General features: G+C 36.6%; 2 protein-coding genes across 5 annotated transcripts in view; one reads left to right on the top strand and one right to left on the bottom strand.

The window, feature by feature from the left end:
* Positions 1-14,162, top strand: part of pkig (protein kinase (cAMP-dependent, catalytic) inhibitor gamma) — a 22,397-nt gene extending 8,235 nt beyond the window's left edge. For all 3 annotated transcript variants that reach the window (XM_057319295.1, XM_057319296.1, XM_057319297.1), the window contains 2 exons: positions 7,056-7,234; positions 10,783-14,162. In XM_057319295.1, the coding sequence (XP_057175278.1) occupies positions 7,084-7,234; positions 10,783-10,865 (234 nt within the window). In that variant the 5' untranslated portion in view covers positions 7,056-7,083 and the 3' untranslated portion in view covers positions 10,866-14,162. The remainder of the gene's footprint in view (positions 1-7,055; positions 7,235-10,782) is intronic.
* Positions 12,245-25,846, bottom strand: ada (adenosine deaminase). Of its 2 annotated transcripts, none has more exons than XM_057319281.1 (11): positions 25,619-25,846; positions 21,595-21,656; positions 21,172-21,288; positions 18,917-19,060; positions 18,672-18,787; positions 18,285-18,409; positions 17,347-17,418; positions 15,933-16,034; positions 15,208-15,275; positions 14,709-14,838; positions 12,245-14,457 (listed from the first exon to the last, which is right to left on the bottom strand). In XM_057319281.1, exons 1-11 carry the CDS (start codon positions 25,667-25,669, stop codon positions 14,353-14,355), a joined length of 1,092 nt encoding a protein of 363 aa, XP_057175264.1. In that variant the 5' UTR covers positions 25,670-25,846; the 3' UTR covers positions 12,245-14,352. The 2 variants fall into 2 exon arrangements, with proteins under 2 accessions (XP_057175264.1, XP_057175265.1); XM_057319282.1 differs by having other exon boundaries at positions 25,722-25,790.

The raw sequence follows: 25,846 nt of genomic DNA, 5'->3' as shown, positions 1-25,846 counted from the left end.
TGACGCGAGACTGCCTGAAACATGAGTTGTCCATTTAACGAAAGTCATGCCACTCGGCGGCCTTTCGGACAGCTATTTACGTCATCTCAAGAGCGCCTCCAAGCAGCTATTTAGCATTGCATTTCTTCCAATTTATTGAAATAACAATGGCGCACCTTGTTAATATATTATCTTTGGCCTTTCCCATTGAGCGCACGTTTACTTCGACTACAGCAATTGCTAGTTTTGCATTACATCTATTTAAATACTCTGAAGCGCAAAACCTCTTCAAGAAGCTTATTTTACAGGCATGTTGATGAACAGTAAACCAAAAACTGCTGTGAGCTGCCAGTGTAAATCTTTATAGTTATTCAATACACCAAGAATTTGAACAAGTTGATTTTTGCTTAAAGATAATAAAATAAGTCAAGTAAAATAAAGAGAATTTCAGTAAAATCGTATTTTTCTTCTTAAGTTTTTACTGTTCCTGTCACAAAGGCATAAAACAATGAAAAAACACTTTAATGTGCCATCAGAACCGAACCGAAAACCGTGGGCGAAAAACCGAGGTTTGTATTGAACCATGGGTGAGCTGTATTGTTGCATCCCTATCTTCTATACATCTTTTCTTCAGTTTTCTGGCCGGTAGAAGTCTAACGTACCAGCAAAGTTCACCTGCGGGGGGGCTCGTAACCTTTTCCGGAGTCTGTGAACATGTGCTGTGAAATGTTACAGTATGCTGATAAGAGGCTGTGAGAGCCGAGCCCAAGTGCTTGGGGACCATGAGGCTGACATTTAAAAAGTCATGATAGCACGAAATACTCTGACAGCAGGAGAAGGTGACCGATCCTAAAACACATCACATGTGTGGAAATTCTCGTTTGATGCTCCTTCAGAAAAATACGCACAAAGCCAGACCCTTTAAGGAGGAGAAAGAATAGCAGCAAACAGATTTTTTTATTTATGTCTTGGAAAACAATTTCCTTGCCCGACCATGGAAATGCACCCGCTTGTGTAAACGCTGGTTGTTTTTATCCTTCTCAGAAGAGTATCCACTGACGTCAAGTGAGCAAGTGTATGTTTTCATTCATTCGAGCTGCAGCTCAGTAAATAGCGTGAGCCGAGGCCGGTGCACTTATCTGAAGAGCAGCTGAGTATGTTTCTTCAGATGAGCTGGAATCCGTTCAGCTTGATAAAATGCAGATCCTTAGTGTCCAGAATCTCTTGCCTGATTAAGACAGAATGTGGGACATTTTAAGCTTCATTCCTTGGGAGTTGTTATATAAACTCTGTTCTGAGCCCAGACCTGGAGCTTAAAACATATCAGAGGACTCCTTATTCTTCTTCTGTTCCTTTTAAAAAGGGCTGAGATTTTTAATGTTGGCTGAGTGTACATTCCTTCTTAATGGAAATCTGAAAAGGGAGTTGTCATTTTCCATGCATATGCTTGTCACCATATGGGCGTTTGAGCTGTTGTGGTTTTTCCAGACCGACTCACAGTACACAAACACGTGACCAGCACTGTTTTTGTTTGGTTGTTTTTTTAGCTCTCATTGAGAGTGTATGTCTTGTGCCACATTCGCTATCAAGAGGACTCCCTGCTGAAAAAAACTATACAACCCACCCAAAAGACAAAAGAAAATGTAATGGGTTTAATGGTTTATGCTAATGGTAATTGTATTGGTTTTAATAGAAACTATAATTGTATCTACTGGTATGTGATGGATTCTATTGGTGGGGTGTTATCTGGCAGATTAATCCTTTTGGAACAATGCCCAAAACACAATACAAAAAGGAATGTTGTAATGGTTTTATAAAGATAAAAGATAATGATAATGGTATTTTAATGGAAACCATTAGAACGGCTATAAAGGTTTCTCTATTAGGTTTAAAAAATTTACAGCAGGGTTGAGTTTATTTGTTTATTCATTGATATATTCCTTTATTCTTTTATTTCTTCATGCAAAATCTAAATTAAACAAGCGTTGTTATACATTTATACATTACAGTATTTTGTATGTGTAGGTGTATAGGGGTAAGTTGTCACAAGTGCTGTCTTAACTATAGTTGTAATGTTCTTTGAGTTTATCATATAACACCCTGTATAACATTAATCTCCAAAATGTTCAGCACCATTTAAAAATATCATCACTTTTGCTTATTAAAGAACCCGATGACCATATTTAGCTGTAGTTGTATTTGTTAAACTCAGGTCTGCTTTAGTCAACAGATTCCCTCTCAAAAAGCACCTCATGTTTGGGTATCGCCTACTGTACCCTCCCTCAACACTGGATAATGTTTTCATTACGCTCAGTGGCATAAACACTCCCAGCAGAATTGTAGCAGTCGACTCAAATCCTCCACTGGGCATTCTGGCCTTTGTTCATCATCTCTAAGAGCTCCCGTTACACAGAATATCCTCATTCACCAGTCGACAAAAACCGCAGGGATAGAGGACTACAAATGAAACCTGTCTGCGTTGCAGGTGCATTGATTCACACTGACTGTTATAATAGGTGCCCACAGCTGCATGTGTCGTTATGTGATAACAGCATCATAGTGACGCCAAGAACAAAGATTTTCCATGCTGAGTGAGACTCATGGACGGCTTTATTGACTGTTCTTGTGTTACAACTGGTTTAATGAAATTAGTTTAGTGCGGATGAAAACAGGAGATATTGGTACCCTATACGTTTGATTCCCAGAGAACACACATACCGATAAACTGTATTACTTGAGTCCATGAGTCTAAAAGCATCTGGCTGCAAAATTATGGTTAAGGGGTCTCTAGGAGCTGGCTGCATGATTGAGGGTCCCTGTATTAAAATGGATCTTAAGTGGACTTTCAGTCTCACGCTTGTGTGTTTCAGGGCCTTTCTACTAAAGCATAAGAAGTTTTTGGTCTCAAGGGTCCCATCTTATTCCACTCTGTACAGAAGAAGCTCTTTATTGACTGGACAATGTGCTTAGAGTGGTCTCGTGCATTTCTGAAGACAGAAAGGCATGCGCTTTCAAGCCAGGACTGATGGAGGAAGTGAAGCAATTATGAGCAAAAAGTATTTAAGTATTATTGCATACATTGACACTCCCCGTGGTCGACTTGCCAGTTTTGTTGATGGATGAGAGTGCCTGAGACTTGCTAATTGTGTGTTTCTGATGGTTTCTACACTTGAAAGCTACAGGCGAAGTGAAGAAGGACATATTTGTCCATATAGACTGTGGTCATCTTTCAGACTGGTGTAATGATATTACCTCCAGAGTTGTTTTGTCTTTTCTTTTCAGCTTGCACTTTGGCTTTAGAAAGGGACCAGCTCTTATGTGGAAAAAGCCACGGATTTCTGCTGTTTAATAGTCCAACATGACCTTTCATCACAACAAAAACATTGAAAATGAAAGGTCCAATGTTTCATTTTTGGAGGATCTATTGACAGAAATGCAATATATGATGAGTTTGGTTCCAAAATGAGATCATTCCGTTAATTGTTTTTTCAAAAAGCATGTTTTTTATTATGTTATAAAGTTTTTATTGTGTTAGTCAGCTGTATTTTTTGAGTTATTATGGCTTAAATCAAAACAAACCAACCCAACAGTTTGATTGATATTAATTGGAATGCACAATTAAAAAAAATGATTTTTGAGGTTTTTTTAAAACGGAGTTTTGGAACCAAACTCTTCATGTACATAACAATGTGTTCAGAGGTGTATAAAGACCTTACAAAATGAAGCGTTATGTTTTTATTACCTTAGAATGAGCTGTTTATATCTACATACACTGCGGGTCCCCTTACAATTCGCCATGCTGTTTCTACAGTAGCCCTAAATGGACAAACTGCTCTACAGAGCGCGTTTCATAAATACGTTATCTTCCTCAGCAAAGAAGCAAAAACATGACGATCTTAGTTCTGTGTCAGCCACCGTAGTGCTCCGAAAGGGAGGGGTGAGCGGTGGAGTGAGCCATTGTTTCCATTTCGCAACATCACCGCTAGATGCTAATTTTCATACACTGTACCTTTAAGACAGACAATGGAGATGAGCAATGAGCACATGTACCCAGTAGACTGTGCAGACTGTTTAGATGCTGCCACATTTATCCAGTATCCAGAGCGAAAGAGACTCCCCACAGCCTTCGTTTTGTTTTTTTATATGTAAATAAATCCTAAACCTCAGTTTGTGATTTGTTTAGGAGTGCGGGCGAAACAAACTCATGCAAATGATAAATGCGTCATCGCTCAAGTTGTTGTTTTTGTGAGATCCTCGTCCTTGATGAGGACTACAGGTAAGCTGTGCTGTTGTCTTTGTGGTACACAGCAGGGTCTTTTGAGGTTTGTGCACCCATGCCTCAATTGCCCTCTGATGCTGCAGATGACTCCCGATTTCTTCCCCCGTGTGACACCATCAGCAAATTAAGGGATTGTTTCAGTTAAATGGGCCACACGACAAGGAAACTGCATCGGGTTAGTGATACGAGCCATAGTGTAACTTCATTGTAATGTAATTTGGAAGAGTAAATGGGAAGTAACTGAACACTGTACATCTGAGCCAGGCACAACAACCCCGTCCCCTCCTCTCAGATAAACTCACTATTTATAGATATTTTAACTTGAGGGTTCCCAAGCTGAAGGACAACATGTCTGCCACTTGTTATTATCAGGAAGCTTGAAATGATTTAGGTTGGAAAATCATATATATAATATGTATGCATTATTTAAAAAAATTGACAACATGTATAACAAATAAATTTGAATATATGCATCTACTATTTTGTAGAGGGCGGTCAAAGTCACAATTTTCACCTAAAATTGAATCCATGTAAATGTATTTGGAACACTGTGTGTATATTTCAATACTGCACGGCTTGTGTTTTTTGGAAGGTCTCCTAAAAGAGGTTCATAGAGGTCTGAACTTCATGTCACCCTGTCTTGAGTTGTTCCTTGTCTGGAGAGACTTTGTCTCCGCAGCTCCAAATACTCCATCAGCTACTGTGACCTCACCCTGACTGGTGCCAACCCGGGTCATTTCAATACAAAAAACCTCTCTCTGTGTGTATCACCTACTGTAGGGAATGTGAGAATCCATATCAGAGACTGTGGAAACAGGTTGACAGCTGGGTAACGGACACCAACGGAGTTTGTATAAATGTGAAATTGGCCAGGTCCTGGTTGACTGTGAGGTTGGGTGTATCGGGTAACGGGTGTGCTGGTGTTGGCAGATGTTCTGTTTAATGACTCAGCCTGACAAAACAGACACCAGCAAGCGTTGAATGTGCACATGTTGTGATGTGATAGCAAACAGGTGCAGAACAGACTGCAGAGCCTCTTGAATATGACCCTAGATAATGTAGCAAGCACATAGTCAGCTTCATTGAGCCTTGCTGAGTTTATTAGGGCTACTATTCAGTTTAGTAACTTGTCACGGATTAGTTGCTATCAATTATTGTAACTGATCATTCTTTAACACTGAAAAACGATAACCGATATATTGACCGCTATACAGTATCTAAATATTAAAGAAGCCTGAAAGGCAAAAAGTGGACAACTGCTATTATGTCAAAACATTGTCTGCAGAAAACAAGGTAATATTTCATTTTTTCAAAGATCATGTATCGGGCCGATACTTAAACATTAAAAATGACCATTTATCATCCGAAATCAATATGGCTGAAAATGCATCGCTACGATTTATGAATTCCGATCACAAGTAACTTTTCCTGAAGGTTATTTTAAAGAGGCATTTGTTGACCAATGAGAATTTAAGATAGGCGGAGGAGTACTTTCAAACTCTTAATATTATTTTTTTTCCCCTCCGGGGACAGAAACTAGAAATTCCTACATTCGCCTCCCCACATTTTGGGACACGATCATAACTTTTCATGTCAAACGTCCCTCCCACTTTTCAGATTGTTCGCACAGCCTTGATTGGTTCAACATTGAAAGTAGTGGAGGTCTATAAAAAGAAGGAGAAGAAAGGGGAGGGATGGACGCAGAAGAATAAGAACATCTTGCACTATGATTTATACTCTGTAATTTTCTCTGCCTGTTGCTGTCTCACCAGCCCTTTGCTGTTACAAACACATAACATCACATTTATTTATGTGTGGCGTTTTTCCCTCGACCTCTCACATTCCTCTGGGATACCCCTTTGCTTCTGTTGCCCCCTCTATACGATGTAACATTTCTACAGAGGGACCCGCTGTGCCCATTGACTACCATAGTAGGAAAAATTACTTTATATATTTCTTTGTTCTGTTAAACACAAAAGAAGATATTTTGAAGAATATAAGAAAGCAAACTGTTCTGGGGCACTTCTTAGTCAGTGGTGGCCAAGAACTGTTTGGTTACAAGCATTCTTTCAAATATCTTTCTCTGTGTTGAACAAAAAATTTTTACAGATTTGGAACAACTTGAGGGTGAGTAAATGAAGACAGAATTTTAATTTTTGGGTGAACTTTTCCTTTAATTCCTGTAAATGTCGACAAAAAAAGGAGATACAGCGTGTATGAGTAGCTAATGTATTTTCGATGCAGTCTTTTGCAGGATTACTCTCTCAGCGTAACATCAGCCCCTGTCGAGCCTTCTTGAAAGCAGTTTGATGAGCTGTGTTTATAGAGCGAGTGCTCCAAAGAGCTCCAAAAAGTGTCTAATCGATCGCTTGGGGTTTTAGCTATTGTTTGTGTGCCAATACGACTCCATTTGCGAGGTTTCGCGGGTACTCGAAAGAAACCATGAGTGTAAACAAGCGTGAAACGAATCCCGAACGCGGCGTGGATTGGATGAGTGCTTTTGGCTCTCATTTATAATTAGGCCACGAAATGAGTTCAGCGGCTGAATCTATTAACTTAAGCGTGGAAATAGAAACCCTGAAGTAATAATTACTCCAATTCATCAAACTGTGCGTTCTGTCATGGGTATTACTGAGCTGTGAGATTCTCAAGCTTGTGTTCAGTGCGTTAGGATTTTCCTTAGCAGAGCTCATTATATAGATTAATAAAGAAATTGTAAACTTTTTACAATGCATTCCTTAAATCAGACTACTAGTAAATATTTCACATTTCTGTCTTTGTTTTTTCTTCTCTCCAGGTGTAATGAGAAGGCATATCGTGAGGAGATGATGGACGTTGAGGCGTCATACTCGGAGTTTATAAACTGTGATAGGACGGGTCGCAGGAACGCAGTGCCGGATATTAAAGGAGATGCTGTGGCCGTGGGGGCAGGGGATCTAACCAAAGACATGGCTCAGATGGACCTGAAAGCTGCAGGTAGGTCAACTTTTTAGTGGATCATTTTAGCCCCTGTTGTGCTATCTACTTTTGTTTTTATACAGTGTATATAGAAATTTAAAGCTGAGTTTTTGTGTTATTGTTTTCAAGTAATCTCAGGTCATTGAGCTACTGTTGCTGTCTGAGTAATGTTTTAAAGGGATAGTTCACCCAAAAATAAAGATTATGTCATCATTTACACACCTTCAAGTTGTTCCAAAAATGTATACATTTCTTTGTTCTGTTGATAATCAAAGATTATAATTTGAAGAATGTGGGAAACCAAACAGTTCTGGGGCACTGTTGACTTCCATAGTAGTAGTTTTATCCTACTATGAAAGTCAATAGTGCCCCAGAACGGTTACAAACATTTTTCCAAATATCTTTCTTTGATATTCTATCTTTCTTCAATATCTTTGTGTTCAACAGAACAACAAAATTTTCACAGGTTTGAAACAACTTGAGGGTGAGTAAATGATGACAGGATTTTCATTTTTGGGTGAACTATTCCTTTAATAGCGCAAGCTAAGGTGTATATACTGTGTATATATATCTGTATATTAAGCTGTGATAGAAGCAAATATTTTTAAAGTTTTATGGCTGTGTTTCACTATTCTTTTGATGTTTTGAAAGCACTGGTACAGCCAGTGATTCTTACAGTATGTGGGCTGCAGCTATCGATTATTTTAGTAATCTAGTATTGTACTGATTTTTCCCATCGATTAATCGGGTATTTGGATAATAAGTACTTTTTCTTTATTAAAGAGCAATACTAGTAAATATACAAGAGAAAATAAGACAGGTCTCTTAAAATGAACAACTAATTTGTTTCCTTTTTAGAAAAATTAACATATTTATTGCTGAAATTGCATACATTAATATCTGTGAAAACTAAGCCCATTTAGTACATTCCATTGCCATATTACATTCAAAATGCAATATAGGCCTAATACAAATGTATAAATATGAAACATTAATAAAAATAGAAAGAATAATTACAAATGTAAACAACTAACTTCAGCTTATGCATGATGCATTTAGTTTATCTAAATTAGTTTTAGTTTCTTTTTTACTATTAAATAGTAATATATTTGTCCACATAAAAATACCGAGTTATCCGGAGTTTTATTTTGGCAGGTCGTCGGAAGACGCTTATTTTTTAGTGCGTTAGCTTCACTCAGTAAAATGTTCTGAAATAAACTCTCAGACTCCGAGCAACTCTGGAGATGAAGTTCATGTCCTCATAAAGCGCAGATGCAGACAAATTCATGAGCATCACGCGTGTAGCACGTTAAACTGTGCAGTTCATTCACTCAGACACGCAGAACAGACAGATGACATGGATGCTGAATCATGTTATTTACACAAGTCCGAATCTAGTTTGATGGACTCAATGCAGCCGGAAAACAAGTTTCACTCGCAAAATAGACTAAAACAGTAAAATAGCAGTTCACCATTTCAATACGCTATCACTTATTTATCAGCATGAGACATACGCGTGAACGGACTAAAATGCGTGTGTCTCACGGTGAATGCGGGAGACTTGAAGCGTTGTAACATGAATAGAGTTTAGCGGGCTGTGCGTCAGTAATAACGGTCCGTGGGGAAACGCAGTGCTCCGTGTGTACTGTAGTTAAATGGGATAAACGAGGCTTCGAGGCAACAAAAATGGCCTCGATGATTTTTTGTAGGGCTGTCACAATAAACCGACGATAAATATGACGTGATTTATGCACAGCTTTTGAGTGAAGTACGGGAAAATGCTGCTTCATCCGAAAGCCAGAGGGCGCTCTCTTGCGGAAACTCCAAATACGCACTGCAGAAGAAGACCATAACACGGTCTAGAATCTAGGAAATGCTTATGGACATATTTTTATCACTGTTCCTCAAGCCTCATCAGGTATTTTCATGATAATAAAGTATATTTATCATGATCATGTTTGACGGGTGTTGCTTTTTCAAATGCACATTATAAGCGACTTAAACTACTGATCCCAGAGCCGTGCTTCACGGACAAGCTACGCACGAAAAAAATCGACACATTGCATATCGCAGCCAGCTTGATTTCAATAGGATTTAGTGGTATCGCGATAAATTAAAGTGCAGCCCTAATTTTTTGTATTCGAATTACTCGAGGAATCGTTTCAGCCCTAGATGAAAGAACTGACAATGTCTCTTGACTGCCATAAGGTGAATAAGATAAGAATACAATACATATGGCATATCACAGAGATTGTTCACAAAAAATTCCTTCACACAAACTGAGCCAAAGTCTTTCCATTACACTTGCCCTTATTTTGTTATCCAGGACCTGCTCTGTAAGGACACAGTGTCCACACGAAGGTCTGGTGAGGTAGAATAGAGGCTGTCAGATCTGACAAAGATGTATTATCTGGCCTCTCAACAATAACCGCTTCCTTGACCGTTTCCTATTCGTATGGGAACTTTCCCATTCCTGCTAACTGAAATAAGAGCCACATCTGTCTCTATTTGACCCATTTTCCTCAGTTCACATTCTTGGCACTATTTATCGCGCTTGACTCTGTCAAGAATATACTGCAGAAATATTGGATATTTCAGACAAAAGGAAACAATCCATATGCTTTTATATGCCTTGATGCGAGCTTATATGTGCTTCATTCATTGTGATTGAATTCTGTTTCTAAAAAAGAACTGAAAACTTTGTAAAGGAATTATTTTGGTCACATGGTAACAGGTATAGCATCATGTTAATGTGATTTTCTCACAAATGGTATATTTGGTCAATATTGGTCAGTAGTGTAAAATGCAAAAGACAATGTGTCACAGATTTATTATAAATATTGACAGAGCTGAACAGTAGTGAAGTATTTCTGCACAACCCAAGTACATTTTCAAGTGTCTTCTGTACTTACATCACTACATTCATAAATAAATGATATACATTTAATGAGGTTTTACATTAAATTACATTTCAAATCTAGTACTTTCTTTGAATCAAGTAAAAATAACAACGTACTTGATTTTGTACTGTACTTAAATATTAAAGATAAACAACATGTATTCATGAAATGCGTAGGGCTGTCAAACGATTAATCGCATCCAGAATAAAAGTTTGTGATTACATAATATATGCCGGTGTACTGTGCATATTCATTTTGTATTTATAAACACATAAACATACATGCATATATTTAAGGAAAATATAAAAATGATAAAATGTTTATATATAATTTAAATGATGCATGTAAATATTTCCTGAATATGTGTGTATGTTTATAAATACAAAATTAATATGCAAAGTACACAGACATATATTATGTAAACATCGTTTTGACAGCCCTAAAATGTAGTGGAGTATGATATATGCTCTATAATGCAGTGATCTTACATTTTTCCAAAGTAAAAACACTAACAAAATAGACAGGACTTGAGAGTAAACATAATTCACTTCTGAATATAGACAGTTATAGCATTTATAGAAATTCAGGCTGGTTTCAAATGAAGTGACAGCTCCATCTGTTACAGTATATGCATTCTAAGTCAAGTTTGTCATGTATGTCTTCTAGAGGGAGATGCTTCCGGACCACCAGCCCCTGAAGCAGAGGCATCTGGCAGCCAGGACAATCAGGGCAAAGAGGGTCCGTCGTAAACATGAAGAATGACCTAGAGGAGAGAAAAGCCAGGGAGTTCTCACCTGTCCTTATCGCAAACTCTCCTTATCTTTGCTCATCGGGCAGCATTGAAGAGCTCCTCTCATAGACTGCCTTTAAGGTGGAGGTCCACCCTTTGCGTGCTGTTGAGTGCATAAGAGACGGGCGACGACACTGCCTTTGCAAACACCACCACACGGGATGGATCCTGCTAGTACTGCATTAAGCGCTGATGAGGGAATATTGTTTTTCTATCTGAGGTCGAACAGAAGCACAGGAGTTTCGATAATTTTCCATCTTAAACTTTACCTTGAACTGTTCAGTTTGGATGCGAGTTACTGTTAAGACAAATCCTCTGAGCTACAGTACACTATATCAAGAGTACCAAATATAGCCTTTTGTTGAAGTTTGTGAGCTGATGGCTCAATTTGACTTGAGTTTTTTTTTTTTAACAATGACCACTACAGTTGAAGCAGGTCTGTTATAGAAAGGAATTCTAAAATATTTCCTGAGGTCAGAAGATTTTTGTTTCTATACTTCATTATATACTGTAATACGTAACACTTAACAATATTTATGTAGTATCTGAGTTATTGCTTTCTGCTCGTGGCACTGTTGTGGTTTTTGTCAAACTCTGAAACACAGTTCGTTGGAACACATGGCATTTATATTGTGATTATAAATGTAAGTACCTCAAAATAAACAGAAATGACATCATGCTTTCAGAGTCGTTAATGGTTGTAGACTAAAAATAAAAAGATTGTGGCAATGTTTGGTGTTCCTTGGATAGCACAAAAGCTGAACCCACTCATGAAACTCTAGATATGCTTTCAGTAACCTGAGAAACTACTGTACAGTTCCTAAACATCTCCAATGAGCGGCTCTTACAGTAACTCTGTGGTAAAGAAAAAAGGCTTCAAGGGATTTGAAATGTATATTGATGCTCAATGAGTGCATATACTGTATATATAGAATATGTAGTCTTTTTAAAGTATCGGAGGTTCTCCAGGGAGTTCGGTCAGTGTGGCATCTGAGGAACCACAGATGGTTCCCAACGTTTATTTTTACATTAGGATCATAGAATGTACACATTTTTTGGATGACACTCATACAATCAATGTAATTTATTGGGATTTTTCCAATTCTAGATGTGAAACTGGCTGTTGACTTTCTTATGGAATACTATTCACAGATTCTGCTCAGGGTGTGACTTCAAAGGAATTTGCATTGCATTTCCCTTTTCTCAAATTTAGGAAAAGAATCATACGAGACAGTCAACTTCATTCCAGTAAGGTCAAGATCATCTTCATTTAAGTACAGTTTCTTTTACTTGTTTTAGTTAACTTTATAACCTTCCAGAAGAATCACACAACACTCATTTCAGAAGCAAAATCATTTGTATTGATAGTTGGCTATATAGTAAGTTACAAAGCTCAGTTCCTTATGCATTGCAACCATGACCATTTTTCTTCACTAGTCTGATTATTAACTTGCAATCTTAATCTAAACCTTTAGATCGATGAAACGCAATTCCTGAGTTAAGTCTATTGTAAATGCCCTCTGGTGTTAGAACAAAGGTAGGGCAACAAAGTGGTTATTATAGTGTTACCCTATAGTTTATATAATGTACATAAATGCATACTGTATATCACACAAGCACCAAATAAAACACTATCAGGTTTAATGTTTTGGATTCATGACGTGGGTCAAACACATAAGGACATGTCTAATATATTTAATATACTATGTAATATACCATTTAATGTATTCATATAGCACCTTTCATACACAGTCCTGAATAATTTTGTACAACTTGGTGCAAATGTTTTTGCTTAACTTCATCACATTATAAAGCTCTTCTGTTGTTTCTGTGCATATATGGGCCGTTCTACAGTATTCGTGCAAACTGTTGTCCCACATAAAAAAAAAACATTTAAAAAGCATTCAAGTATTCAAATCTTTTATTCTATATTTTATTTTTAAATGATTAAACTATGTAAAAAATGTGTCCCGGATTTTCATGTCACTACCGAAACGGTGTACGTTTTTTTTTAGTCCATTGGCTGAGACTGATTTCCCCTACATTTTTTTATCAAGAATCATTACTGTCTCTCTCTCTCTCTAATAGCTACATGGTGAGTAGATCGGTCTTATCATTTTGAAGTAAATGTGTTCAAAAGTTTGAAAATCTGTGTGCAACTTTAAGGAACGTCACTATCAAACATCTTTTTTCTGCATTTAAACAAACTTTTTGGCCAGTATTCCAGTGTTCAGAACTGTGCTTGCTAATGTGCTGATTAGCATCTTTGAGCTAGGCTCAAAAGTATCAAAAAATGGTCACTTCCAAAACAAAAATTGTTTCGGAAGTGATAAAAAGGAACACTTAATCCTTTATTTGGGGAAATAAACAGAACTCTGTACAGTTACGCAAATCATTAGTGTTTTAGTAGTGATATAGTATGTGAGATGTAGGTTTTATATTAGATATTTACTGTCAGATGTGTGTCTGCTATATGTGGTGGCTGCGTATGTACAACATAGTTAGTTATTTGTATTGACATAAAATCTTGAAAGTGATTCAGCTGTGCAAATTAAATATCGTGATCACCACCACTACTGAAAATGTGTGTGTCACGACCGAAACATGGGATATTTTGTCAAAAATAAAGTATATTAAATGATCAACTAAGATGTTATAATAGTGTTTGGTTCAATGTATATATAAACTTTGAACTTTGAAATCACCTTTTACAAAGAAAGATTGGATTCAAAATTCTGAAGAACTGAAAACATTACACTTCAAGTATTGTTAAAATTAAAAACTTTTTTTTAGATTTAAACAAAATCTTACTATGTAACTATAATCCTTCTTAGTAAATTATATATTATTGTGTTTTGGTAGTGACAAAATTTGGGGAGAGGAAGACTATTCCAAAATTTTCTGAAATTACAATATGAAAATTAACTGCACAATTACTAGAAATGTGTACCTTTGATATTATACAATTTGCATTAATTACAATTTTCTGAAGAAAACAAAATTTTCAAGATGTTTCCAACTCTGACTTTGCACCAATTCTGTAGAATGGCCTATATACTGTTGAGAACATGAAGTATAGTAGGTTATATATTATATGCATTGGATCATATGCAATCAAATACAATATATTTAGATGATGGACATTAAAATGCAATGAGAAAAAATGTCCTTCAAGCTCCAAGACGACAGCATTTGTTGAAAAAAAAAACAGCATGCTAAAATGTAATATTAATGTGACAAATGCAACTTTTATGTGGACAGGCCGCACGTGTACTTCTAAATGTCAAAGTTGCCATGAATTTTGTGTCGTTTACAAAATATTTCATAGAGTTCTCCAGATATTTGAGTCACGCTTCAAGGACTCCGGGCCCACTTTCACATTCATGTAAAGGCAAACATCTTAAAAGGCTCTGCAGCCTGCGTCTCTGTATAAAGCGGTGGCAGGCTCAAAAGCTGGTGTCGTTCAGCATGCCATAAGCCTCATAGAGCTGATAAAGAAGCTCCTCTTTCTCCTTTGCGGGAAGGAAGCTAGACTTCGCTGCATTTATATTCTGTGGGAGGGGAAGCGGACAGTTTCATTCAATGCATTCACAAGTCCTTTTATTATGTGGACACCTTGAACTCCATTAGACAAAAAAAAGCTACTGGTGTAAACATTTATCTAAGACACAAATGAGATGCTTTTTGTTTGAGTACTAAAATTATATATCCCTAAGGGGCTTTGATCTCGCACTATTTTAAAGCATGTAGCATTACATAAAATAAAAATTCTCTTTATTTATGGATTGTGTTTGTGCCTTACCACTCTCTTGAATTCCTCTTCAGTAAAATCCATGTATTTCTGTGCCACCTGGTAGTCTGAGTTTAGGGTGGAGTTGAAGATCAGAGGGTCATCTGTGTTCAGGGAGTAGTTGGCTTTGTCCTGTTTAAATCTAAAAAGAAAACACATATACATATATATATATACATGAAAGACGAAAACTGATAAACCCATGAAACATTTTATTATTAATGCTTTTTATAAATTGTATTAATTTAGCTTTTTATTCATTGTATTATTATTTATTATATATACAGTATAGTATATTATTTATTATATTTAATATACTATAGTATATAATAAAGTATATATTTAAAATGCATTTATTTAGTATACATATTAATATTATTATTTAACATACACAGTATTATTATTATTATGTATACCTAACCATAATCAAGTTTAATCAATTCAGAGTTACATGTGACAATCACAATAATGTGATGTAACCAGTGAACAGATGCAGTGTTAACATTTTTACCTGATGAGAGGGTGTTTCGTAAAATCAGGGCCACAAGCTCCTGTCAGCTTACTGGAGACAGGACACATCTAAAGTGAGACAAAACACACACACATCAGTATTATGGTAACATTGTGTATACTATTAATTTCCTTTAAACATCTCATAAATATTATGGATGCTAAATATAAATATTAGTACACTGAGAGAATGTCCAGTGACATGCTTATAAACATAGGTGTTTGAATACTGTCCACTAGAGGGCAGTATGAGTTTACATTTTTGTAGATGCTCTCTCCAGTGTTTCTAAATCTGGCTCCTGGGTATCCTGACACACCCAATTCATCTTATGAAGCACTTTATTAACAGAGACTTTGATAAGAGAGATATAAATTAATAATCAATCTGTGATTATTATACACTGTGGTACACAAAGGAAGAGAGCATTGGGATATTTTTAAATAAACAATCAACTGTGCTTTGCATTTTTCAGTTACACAAGTAAAAATGTATGTCATATACAAGGTTTGAAGTTGTTATATACAGTGTATATTATCATGACTTATCACTAATATTGGGTAATTATTATGTTTGCACTTTGTACATGTTGCAATGGACTCTGTTCTTGTTCATACACAGTCAAATTTCATGTGTGATAAAGGCATTTTTATCAGGCTAATGACATGAGATTACATGTATATCTCTTTACATATATATGATTCCTGGAACTGTGTGTGGGAGCGTACCTCAAAATGCATGTTGTCTTGAAGCAGTTTTCTGTATAGAGCTTCATCTTTAAGTGTGTTGTATCCATGTCCAATGCGTTCTGCTTTTAGAACGTCCACAGCCTGCAAGGGATTTTACATTGTGGTGCAAGTTGGCACATCTTTTTATGTCTTGAGAGCAACTTTTTGTGGCATGACATTTTGAAAAACACACCGTGTTTTCACAAAATGTGGTGTTTACTGAAATGTTGTGAATATATAAAAGTACTTGAGTAGAAAATGTATTTGATAAGCTCAATTTCATGACAGAATAAATCCAAGGTTGGTCATGAAGTATAAACATCTATAGCAGATACAGTATATCAGAATGTGGAACATCATGTTTATATGAGTAGCAGATCCCTCACAAAAAGTTGCTGTTACTATACTTCTTTATTTTCCCCTTAAAAATAAAGTTTGCTTTTAGTCTACTTTTTATGTACTTTTCAGAAAAGCACTTAAAATTACACTTATTTACACATTACTTGACTTGCATATACTGAAGAAAAAAGTCAAAGTATATTTGGTCTGTACTCAATCTTTGATCAAGATCTATTTTAAAGTTCAAGTTTACTTATATTCTTAGTATATTTGGTTTGTAGTTGTGTTTGCGTTTTTGACTGAGAAGCCTATTAAATACATTGTTTATAGAAATAGTAAACTTCACTTAAAGGGATAGTCCACCCAAAAATGAACATTCTGTTATCATTCACTCACCCTCATGAAATTTCATACCTGTATAAATTACTTTGTTCTGATGAACACAGGGAAAGATATTTGGAAGAATGTGAGCAATTTTCAGTTCTGGAACATTATTGACTACCATAGTAGGAAAAATAAAATGGTCAAAGGTGCCCCAGAACTGGTGTTTCTTCAAAATATCTCATTTTGTTTTCAACAGAAGAAAGAAATATACCATATTTTGTATGATGTCACAGAACTGAAAATGGCTAACATTCTTTCAAATATCTTTCTCTGTGTTCATCAGAACAAAGACATTTATACAGATTTGAAACAACCTGAGGGTGAGTAAATGTTGTCAGAATGTTCATTTTTGGGTGAACTATCCCTTTAAGTTCACTTAAAGAAAATGTACAAGTATATTTGCAGTCTATAGAGGGTATACTACAAAGTATACTTTCACAAACTAAAAATGTGTTACTTCAAGCACTGAACTATTAGTTTAGTACAGTTGCAGTACAAATGAAAAACATAGTTATGTAGTCAAAGTTTACTAATGTTAGTATACTTAAACGTATACCTTTATAAACAAAAAATTGGGGCAACTTATTCCCAAGTAGTTTTTAAATAGTACGCTTACAATACTAGTACATTGATATTAATAATGTTCTTGCTTAATCATTTAGTAATGTTGACCAAAAGAGAAGTCACACACCTCTTTGACTACAGATGGAGCGCCCACTTCTCCTGCGTGTACTGTTCTGTGCACATAGCTTTTGACTGCTTCCTGTCAACAACAACACTCAGTAAAGCCACAGCTAAGACACGAGCAGTAACATCTCTTTTTACAAACAACCAGCCCCAAAGGAAAGACTTCACTTTCCAAATGCAACCATAACAGCATTTCTAGTCAAAACATGGAACCATGTGCAAACCTATTCACCTTACCTTATGGCTTTCAAAAACAGTGTTTGCTAACTTCAGTTTAGATCGCGGGATGATAAGGCATGCGTTTTGTTTCCTGAATGTTTGGCTCTAACCACACTAATGCAACAAGCAGATGTTTCTGTTTGTATGTTATCTAAACAAAAGCTTAAACATGTCTGAATCACAAAATGCACTTAAATCAGTTTGAAACTTATCCAATAATCAAACAGTTTTAACGTGACTGTCATCATAACACTAAAAAAACTGTATGTGTGAGGCATCTGAAAAAAGCTCCAGTATGAATATGTTTGTAAGGAATGTTAAAATGACATCAGAAAAAAAGACCTTGGCAAAACTAATGATGTGGATAAGAAGCACTATTATCACGTATGCTCTTTCAAATTCAATTTTATAGCATAATAAAGACGAGTTGTACTTTCACTGAGGTTATCTTAAATAAGAGCCAGCCATTGAGTGTCCGAGGTTAAACATTTAATAGGTTTACAGTGGTCTTTATACCCAACTGTTTAGCTTTTTATTTTTAAAAATGGCCAATTCAATGCGAATGTCAACCTTAAGATGAAAGTATCACGTTTTTACCAAAGGTTTTCGCCCCACTGATAGGTCAGATGTTAATATTTGGTGGTTTTAGACTTTATATTTCAAGAATTGCCCAAATATCTTTTCTGAGCTTGCAATGTGAAGTTGAAATATGTTGACTTTTACCTCAAAAGCCTTCTTGTGACCTGGGTACGACTCGCATTTCATGGATTCATCTCCTGCTAGGTCTATTGCCACAACTCCATCTTTACGATACTTCTTACACAGCTCGACCACGTCCATAGACCAACCTGCATTAGAATAAATCCTGTTTTAATAACTTCTCAATGAAAGTAAACTCAGACATCAAATCTTTATTAGAGCCAATCTGCAGGTGGCATGTTCTGTTGGCATAATGATAAAACACCATTGTGCACCAGCAGAGAGACTCTTCCTGGAGAGCATCTGTAGATGAATGGGTTTTAACCTCGTGGATGACAGTAAGGCGTGGCTTCTAAAAACAGACAGCACACTCTGTTGGGGTGGGGTGAGGGAGATGTGAGAGTGCATTACGTGGTTCATGACGCATGCAGCACAGAATGGACCTGGCTTTGGTTTTGAAGGCCTTCTCCCCCTCGCTAAACCCCTGGTTCACCAGATGCACCACCTCATCTGGAGTTATGTCTCCTCTGGGAGGAAGATGAGAGGAGAGGCAGGAATCAGAAGAACAAAGCCAAGAACATGTCATTGTTATTGTGAAATACATGTGGACATCAATATTATTGTATTATGAAAACATTGTCCAAGGGTACACTCACTGTTCTTGGTTCCACGGTATAGGATCCACACCGCTGTTGGCCAAGAAATGAGGGCTGTATCTCGCTTCAACGTAGATCACTCCCTCTTTGGCCTTTGTCTCCACAAACTCATAAGCTATTCTTTTGATGGCTTTTCTATCACCTCTGTGGATAGATAGAACACGGGACAGATAAGACACAGTGACCACCCGTCCACTACCTGAACAGAAACACCTGACTAACTTTTTATATACATTCTCAATGGAATGTATGCACTCTTTTAATTAAAACAAGTGTGTTTTCACATGTGTATCTCACTTGTTACTTTTTTTTACTCACATTTACTTCAAAATGATACTTACTGTAGTTTTCTGGAGAATTGTGTAAATGTATTTGTTTGTGCCACAGAATGAAATGTCTGTTTTGCTTGTTTTCTCATTTGCAAGTCACTTTGCATTTAAATAAATAAATGATAAATAAATATATTTAACTGAAATTAACATCTTCACGACGTGTCTACACCAAAACAAATGAGAAAAGGTCTCTTTTCATGTTATTTCAAGTTTATGTCCACACCAGCCACAACGGCGGTAGGCGATGAGCTACAACTGATTCTATTTTGCAAGACGTAACCTGTTTTCGATTTTTAACATTACACAAACATTAGAACACAATACAACAACAAAACATTTAGAACTGAATCGAAACGTTAAACAAACATCTTTAAGACTTGACTATAAAAGTGAAATAAAAAACGGGGGGAAAAACTAAAACAGGAGGTGCTTCTAAACCAGTGTTTACGTCTTTCAAAATGGTCTAGTGACGTTTTTTTTAATGTCGCATGTCACGTCGCATCTGGTGCAGACACAGTGTAAGGGTTAAAGACATTTAAAAGCACATACATCAATATACTTTAATATAATTTTAAAAAGTGCAAGATAGCATTTTGGTGTATTGTTTTAGTACAGTTTCAACTCAACTCACTTTTATTGTCACATCACCACGTGTGGTGAGTGAAAGTCTTGGGTGTGTACTCCATACAAAGTGGAATGCAGTTGGACAGACGACTGTATGACAAACAACTGTATGACTTTACAGACTCTACAGACAGTTTCAAGTAGTCACTTTGGTTGGATTCCAATGTTTTGGATTGAGAAACTTTCTTGTTAAAATGTTTTTTGGAGGATTTGTACTGTCATAGTTTTACTACAAACGCCATGGTTAAACTGTAGTTATTGTGGTGATTAACTACAAAAAAACATGGCTGCTATAGTTAATTGGGTGGTTTGTCACTTTTTCACCTTTCTCAAACCGATAGAGTCATGAAATATTACAGCTAACTTGATCTTTTCAGACCCAAAACGAGCTTATGATGTAAATTAGTGTTAAAAAGTAACAAGGTGGACAACAGAATGAGAAACGCATGTTTGTACACGCTGTATTGTCTCAATGCGTCACATGGATCCCATTCGTGTCAATGAACCCCATCACATTTAAGTCTAAAGCACAATGCTTTAATGGTCTTCATGTTACAAATGTCCTTGGACAGAACGACTGAATTTACTTTTTGAACCAAGTGTTTCTTTTATTTGGATGCTTATAAAACATCTGAAGAGCTTGGTCCAAAACCACCCTCACCTGGCAGGAGATCATAGCGCCTGAGGTCATCTGAACAACTCCCTAACACTTATGCAATTTTACACAGCTCCTGTTAAACAAGTAATTCCGTCCACGAGTAAACGTTATTCTTAAAAGTGATAAATAAAAGAGCCATTTATGGGCAGCAACAAAGCATGTTTCCAGTTTGCGCCACATGACATGCATTGATGCATTACACAATAGAGTCCAGTGAGTTCCCCATGCTGTTATGGTAAAAAAGCCTTTTAAGCTTCAAGGGACGAGAGGTTCATTCAATATTAAGCATGTCAACAAAGGTTGAAGCCGTGTGGACACATGTAGAAAATGCCACATTATTGGACCCTTAGAAACTCTTTTAGTGGAATCTGTCCATACGGGCCAAACAACAGAAAGAGCCCATGCAGAGTTGGGGGACGTTATATTTTAGTTGACATGGCGATACAAGGGGAAGGTGCAATGTGTGCTAGCGCATGAGCTGCATGTAAAGATATACGCCGAACGTTGGAAAGGTTATTCTGTTCTTTAGGGTGCATCACAGGCGTCTGTAACATTGGAGGTCAAAACGATGTAAGGTCTTTAAACAGCAATACAACACATTTTATATAGCCAGCAGATTTGATCACGGCTCAACTACTTACGCAATGACATGCATGTAGTGATTGAACTTGCCAAGGAATTCTGTGAGTGAGGACGGCTCAGCCACTGTGCACAGATTTCTCATTTCATCGCAGACAGGTAAAGTGATTCCTCGCCTCCTGAGACGCAGATAGAGAAGAGGACACTGGTTACAGCATACACTACACTTAAGAGATTAAGATCATTGTGAAACATCAAAGAAAAGACCACAAAATTGAATAAAACAACATGTATCCATGGTCACCGTTGTATTAAAATGCTCTATAGTATGTAAAGACTCTTAAAGTCTATTCCAGAAAAACATGACTAAATAATGATTCATTTACATGATATTTATTTTTGAAAGAGGATTTTGGGAATTAGGAAGATGTTATTTCACAAAAGCAATAAAAATAATTTCCTGTATGTGGGAATCTGTCACTTACTTTGCCACATCTAAAATGGTCTCTATTCGAATCGCACCATCAAGATGCACATGTAGCTCAACCTGCAAAAAAGAAACGTATTCAGTATATCAATGGCAACAACAGAAATAAAACCGAAAATCAACCGAAGGACTGTACCAGCTGACAAATGTCACAGTGAAGTATTACAGCCATTAGAACACAGACACATGTTTATTCCTTGGAGCAAAGGCACATTCATCAAACATTTAGAGCTCAGCTTTCAGGCTGTCATGGCGAGAGGAGTCTCCTTCACGCACAGTTGTGAAATACTCCTCTTGGAGTGAATCTAGAATGTGAAATGCACGGCTGGGTAAAATGAGTTCCTCTGAAAGGACAGGAAGGGCTGTGGGAGAAGGCAATGTAATGTCTTCAATGTGTCCAGTTGTAATGATGAATTATGCAGACAGATGACCGAATGAAATCCAGCAGATGTGAAACGAACAACATTCATCACCAAAACAAGCTGGAAAGAGGAACCCGTAAGGAAAAATTACAGTGGTAGACAAAAGTGCCCCAGGACTGTTTGCTTTCCTACATTCTTCAAAATATCTTCTTTTGTGTTCAACAGAACAAAGCATTTTTTCCTACTATGGTAGTCAATGGTGCCCAAGAACTGTTTGGTTACAAGCATTATTCCAAATATCTTTCTCTGTGTTCATCAGAACAAATTTTTTTATACAGATTTGGAAATAAAAAATAATTTTGGGGTAACCTGCTCCTTTAAAATTACAGACAAAAACAGCATTGATTTGTAGTGCAAAATGAGTGTATTTCATATAAAAAACTCCTGAATAAGATCAAGGTGATCCATTTTCTGTATTACTATTAAAGCATTGACAAGATGCCTTTGACTGGAGTAAACAAGGATGATGTCACCTCTCCTGTTTTCACTTCATTGGGTTTAAGCTCTCGGTTACTCGTGGGATCAGGTTAACAGAGCTGTGAGCGACCCAAAGGGACCGAAGTGAAGCAATCTTTTCCTCAAGCACGTGACATGAACACTCCCTGCCTTCCTGGTTATTGCGCATTACATTTAATTCATAAAACAATTAGTTTTTTTTCTTTAAATTTATTTCAGTTTGCTTGCATTACAGCCAAACAAACGGAGCGCATTAAAGGGACAGTTCACCTAAACGTAAAAATTGTGTCATTATTTCCTCGCATCATTTATAGTGACGACGCTTGGCACGTTCTAAACAGGAATAGGCAATAGAAAAGTCCCATAAAAAGTAAGTGCCAAAGTTCCATAAAAGGACCATAAAATACTCTCTACATTCTTCACATTGATCCGGTTCTCAAGTTCAACTCACTGGCTTAACTCCCTGGAAAAGTAAGATTATCAGCAAGTTAAATGATAGTCCGTTTATTGTACAGTGTAAAGAATGATCCAATAATCCAATGTATATTATTTTCATTTTTGAAGAGTTTTAATGTGAGCTAACTTCATTTCATCATTTCTAGTGTTACAGTATTCCGTTTCTTTAGAGTATAACGAAGACTGCATTTATAAAAAACGACGAACAATGCTTTCCTTTGAGATCATGAGTTTGTGAAATCTCACATGTTTTACCGCAGCGGTTTTTGTCTGTCATTTCATGAGCCTTGTCAGCATCTGCTACCAAAAGAAAATGCTTAGTGGAAAAATTCTTTGTCTTGCCCACAACCACACTGTCAAACATATTCCTTAAGAAGACTCTTCATGTTGTCCATATGTGCATTAGAAACAACTAATGTACCACAGTCCTTAAAATGTCACTGAAGGAGAAAAAGGAGAGTTGTTGAAGACGCATGTCCGCCATCTTGTTTAAATATTGAAAAGATTGAAAGCCTCACCACGGTTCACATCATCAAAGAGCTCAAGAGACTCTCTTAAAGGTACGGTTGACCCAAAAATGAAAATTCTTCAGTCTTCATTTACTCACCCTCAAGCTGTACATGAATTTTAGTACCACACAAAACACTAATACTGATACACAGGTTGCACCTAGTTTAGCACAAAAAATTAGTTTTTCTAGTCATAGGAGTGTTCTCAATATGCGATATCTTGCTTTCTAGTTCACTAAGAGAGAACATTCTCTTGAACATAAAAAATAAAAGTATCTGCATTTATAATGAGCTATCTCAAGAGTAAACAGTGCTGTGTTTAGTAGGGCACACCCTTGTACTAATTTGCTGACTAAGGTGTAAATATGAAACTGATATTTCAACCTAAATTCAGTTTTAAAGTGTCATTTTTGTAATACAGTAAAGTCCAGAAATTTAAGACCAATTACAAACGCTTCATCACATGTACATAAATTTACAAATGTATTAGTATTTGGTTTGTCTGTTTATTGTTTAATGACAGCATACCCTTGTGTTTATATGGACTCATGGACACGTATTTGTGCAAAACCTGATGGTCCACATTATTACTGCAGAGAGCATTTTGGGTGAAGACGTTTGAGCTTCAATACAAAGTCGTTGACGTTCAGTTGACGTCAATTTGATTGACCTAGAAAAAGATTATTCGTAATTTGACATCACAACTTCTCTTTGTTTTAAATGTTTCATTACATTGGACTCCAAGAATTTCACATTTTGGATAGTTAGATCACAGTAGGGTTGGCTTTCATTTGAATTTTAACAGTTCCAATTCTAATTCTGCTTATCGATTGTGATATATTGAATCCCAGTTTCGATTGCAAAGTTGTAGAAAAATATATCTTTTTTTGAGCATCGTGTTACCACAAAGCAACCATGTTTTATCAGATTTATTCCAATTTGTATAACCATAGCTATCTACAAACATCATGGTTAAACCTGTGGTTCTAAAACTGGGGGCCCCAAGGTGGGTCCAGGGGGGCCATAGATTTGTGGCATTTTATGACATAGAAATGTACCATAAATATTATGCAATCAAACATCAGAAAAATAATACCACTAACCCAATGAACTGATGTTCCAGCATTGCTAGCAGGAATTGAACATGTCTTTAGTTATTATTAAAATCCCAAATTTAAGATGTTATGTCTATATTTGGGGGGGGGGGGGCTTACAACAAAAAAAGTTAAGCTGTAGTTACTATAATAAAACTATTGTAAATATGTGGTTACTATGCTTTACTACAAATACCATAGTTAGGTTTACTAAAGTAGAAATATGGTGAATTTTGGTGAAGGGATTTTATTGAGATAAAGCAGATCACAAGTTAACACATGCACGTTTCTGAAAATGTGCACACAGGAACTTGAAGAGGAATTGACATTTTCATTTTGTATCAAGTATCCGATTTCGAACCTTCGATTATGATTCCAGAATTGGAATTGATTTTCAATTCCCAACCCTACATCACAGTCACAATGAAAGAAACAAAATTGAATGTTGTGAAACTGGATTTAAGATAAAGCACACGCAGAAGAAAACGAATGAAACTTGCGAGTGACTCTCAGTGATGTCACTGTCAACATTTCATATAGCACTGACGCACACTGTCTTGCAAGAACAATACCACAAAAACACACACTTTCACAGACACTTCCACATATTATCTGCTTATCAGCACGCTTCAGTATCAGTTGTCCAGAATGACTTCTGCTTGCTGAGTCAGTGCAATAACTCAAAGGGCAGTTTCTACATTCTGTATGGACCTCACTACAGCATGAAGGCTTTCCTGGAGCGCTCATTTTCTACTCTCGGTGAATTTGGCCATTGCATTATGTGCCCATCATAAATGAACATGTTCCTTGAAATGACTGTGTTGAGCTTTCTGCAACTAAACATATACACTGCAATGCATTCGATACATCATTCAAATGAGATGACTCAAAACCATTATAAAATATTAAAATGATATGTAAATAAGACCAGAAAGCTTTACACTACACCCTCCCTCCATAATAATAATAATTTATTAACTAACACATCAGTGCACATCTAACTTAGGATTTTAATGTGGTCCTTCATTTGTTCACATTTAACCCCATTTAACATGTGATACCAACACCAGTAAAGTACTACTAACCTTAGGCTTATCAAATACAGGTTTTCCATTGTTTTCGCAATGTTCAGCCATTGTCTTGAATCGAAGCGTCTATGTATCGTGACAGAACTTGAAAAACACGCACCTGTCAGCTCAAACAGTGAACTTGTGCTTCCCCATTCGCTTTCTGTTATATACTCCGTCCACGCGTTATGAACAGATAATATGAGCACTGTTCGCGCTCCAGCTCCGCCTCTACAGTAAACACGC

This window comes from Triplophysa rosa, linkage group LG21 (assembly GCF_024868665.1).
Source record: "Triplophysa rosa linkage group LG21, Trosa_1v2, whole genome shotgun sequence".
Taxonomy (NCBI): Eukaryota; Metazoa; Chordata; class Actinopteri; order Cypriniformes; family Nemacheilidae; genus Triplophysa; species Triplophysa rosa.
The sequence above is the reverse complement of the archived record's forward strand: the minus strand, read 5'-3'. Positions and strand labels throughout refer to the sequence as shown.

Coding starts and splice junctions, on each gene's coding strand:
- ada (XM_057319281.1), bottom strand. CDS start 25,669: ATGGCTGAACATTGCGAAAACAATGGAAAACCTGTATTTGATAAGCCT. Junction 18,788..18,916: donor ATACCGTGGAACCAAGAACA/GTGAGTGTACCC, acceptor TCTTCCTCCCAG/AGGAGACATAACTCCAGATG. Junction 14,458..14,708: donor AAGAGGAATTCAAGAGAGTG/GTAAGGCACAAA, acceptor CCCCTCCCACAG/AATATAAATGCAGCGAAGTC.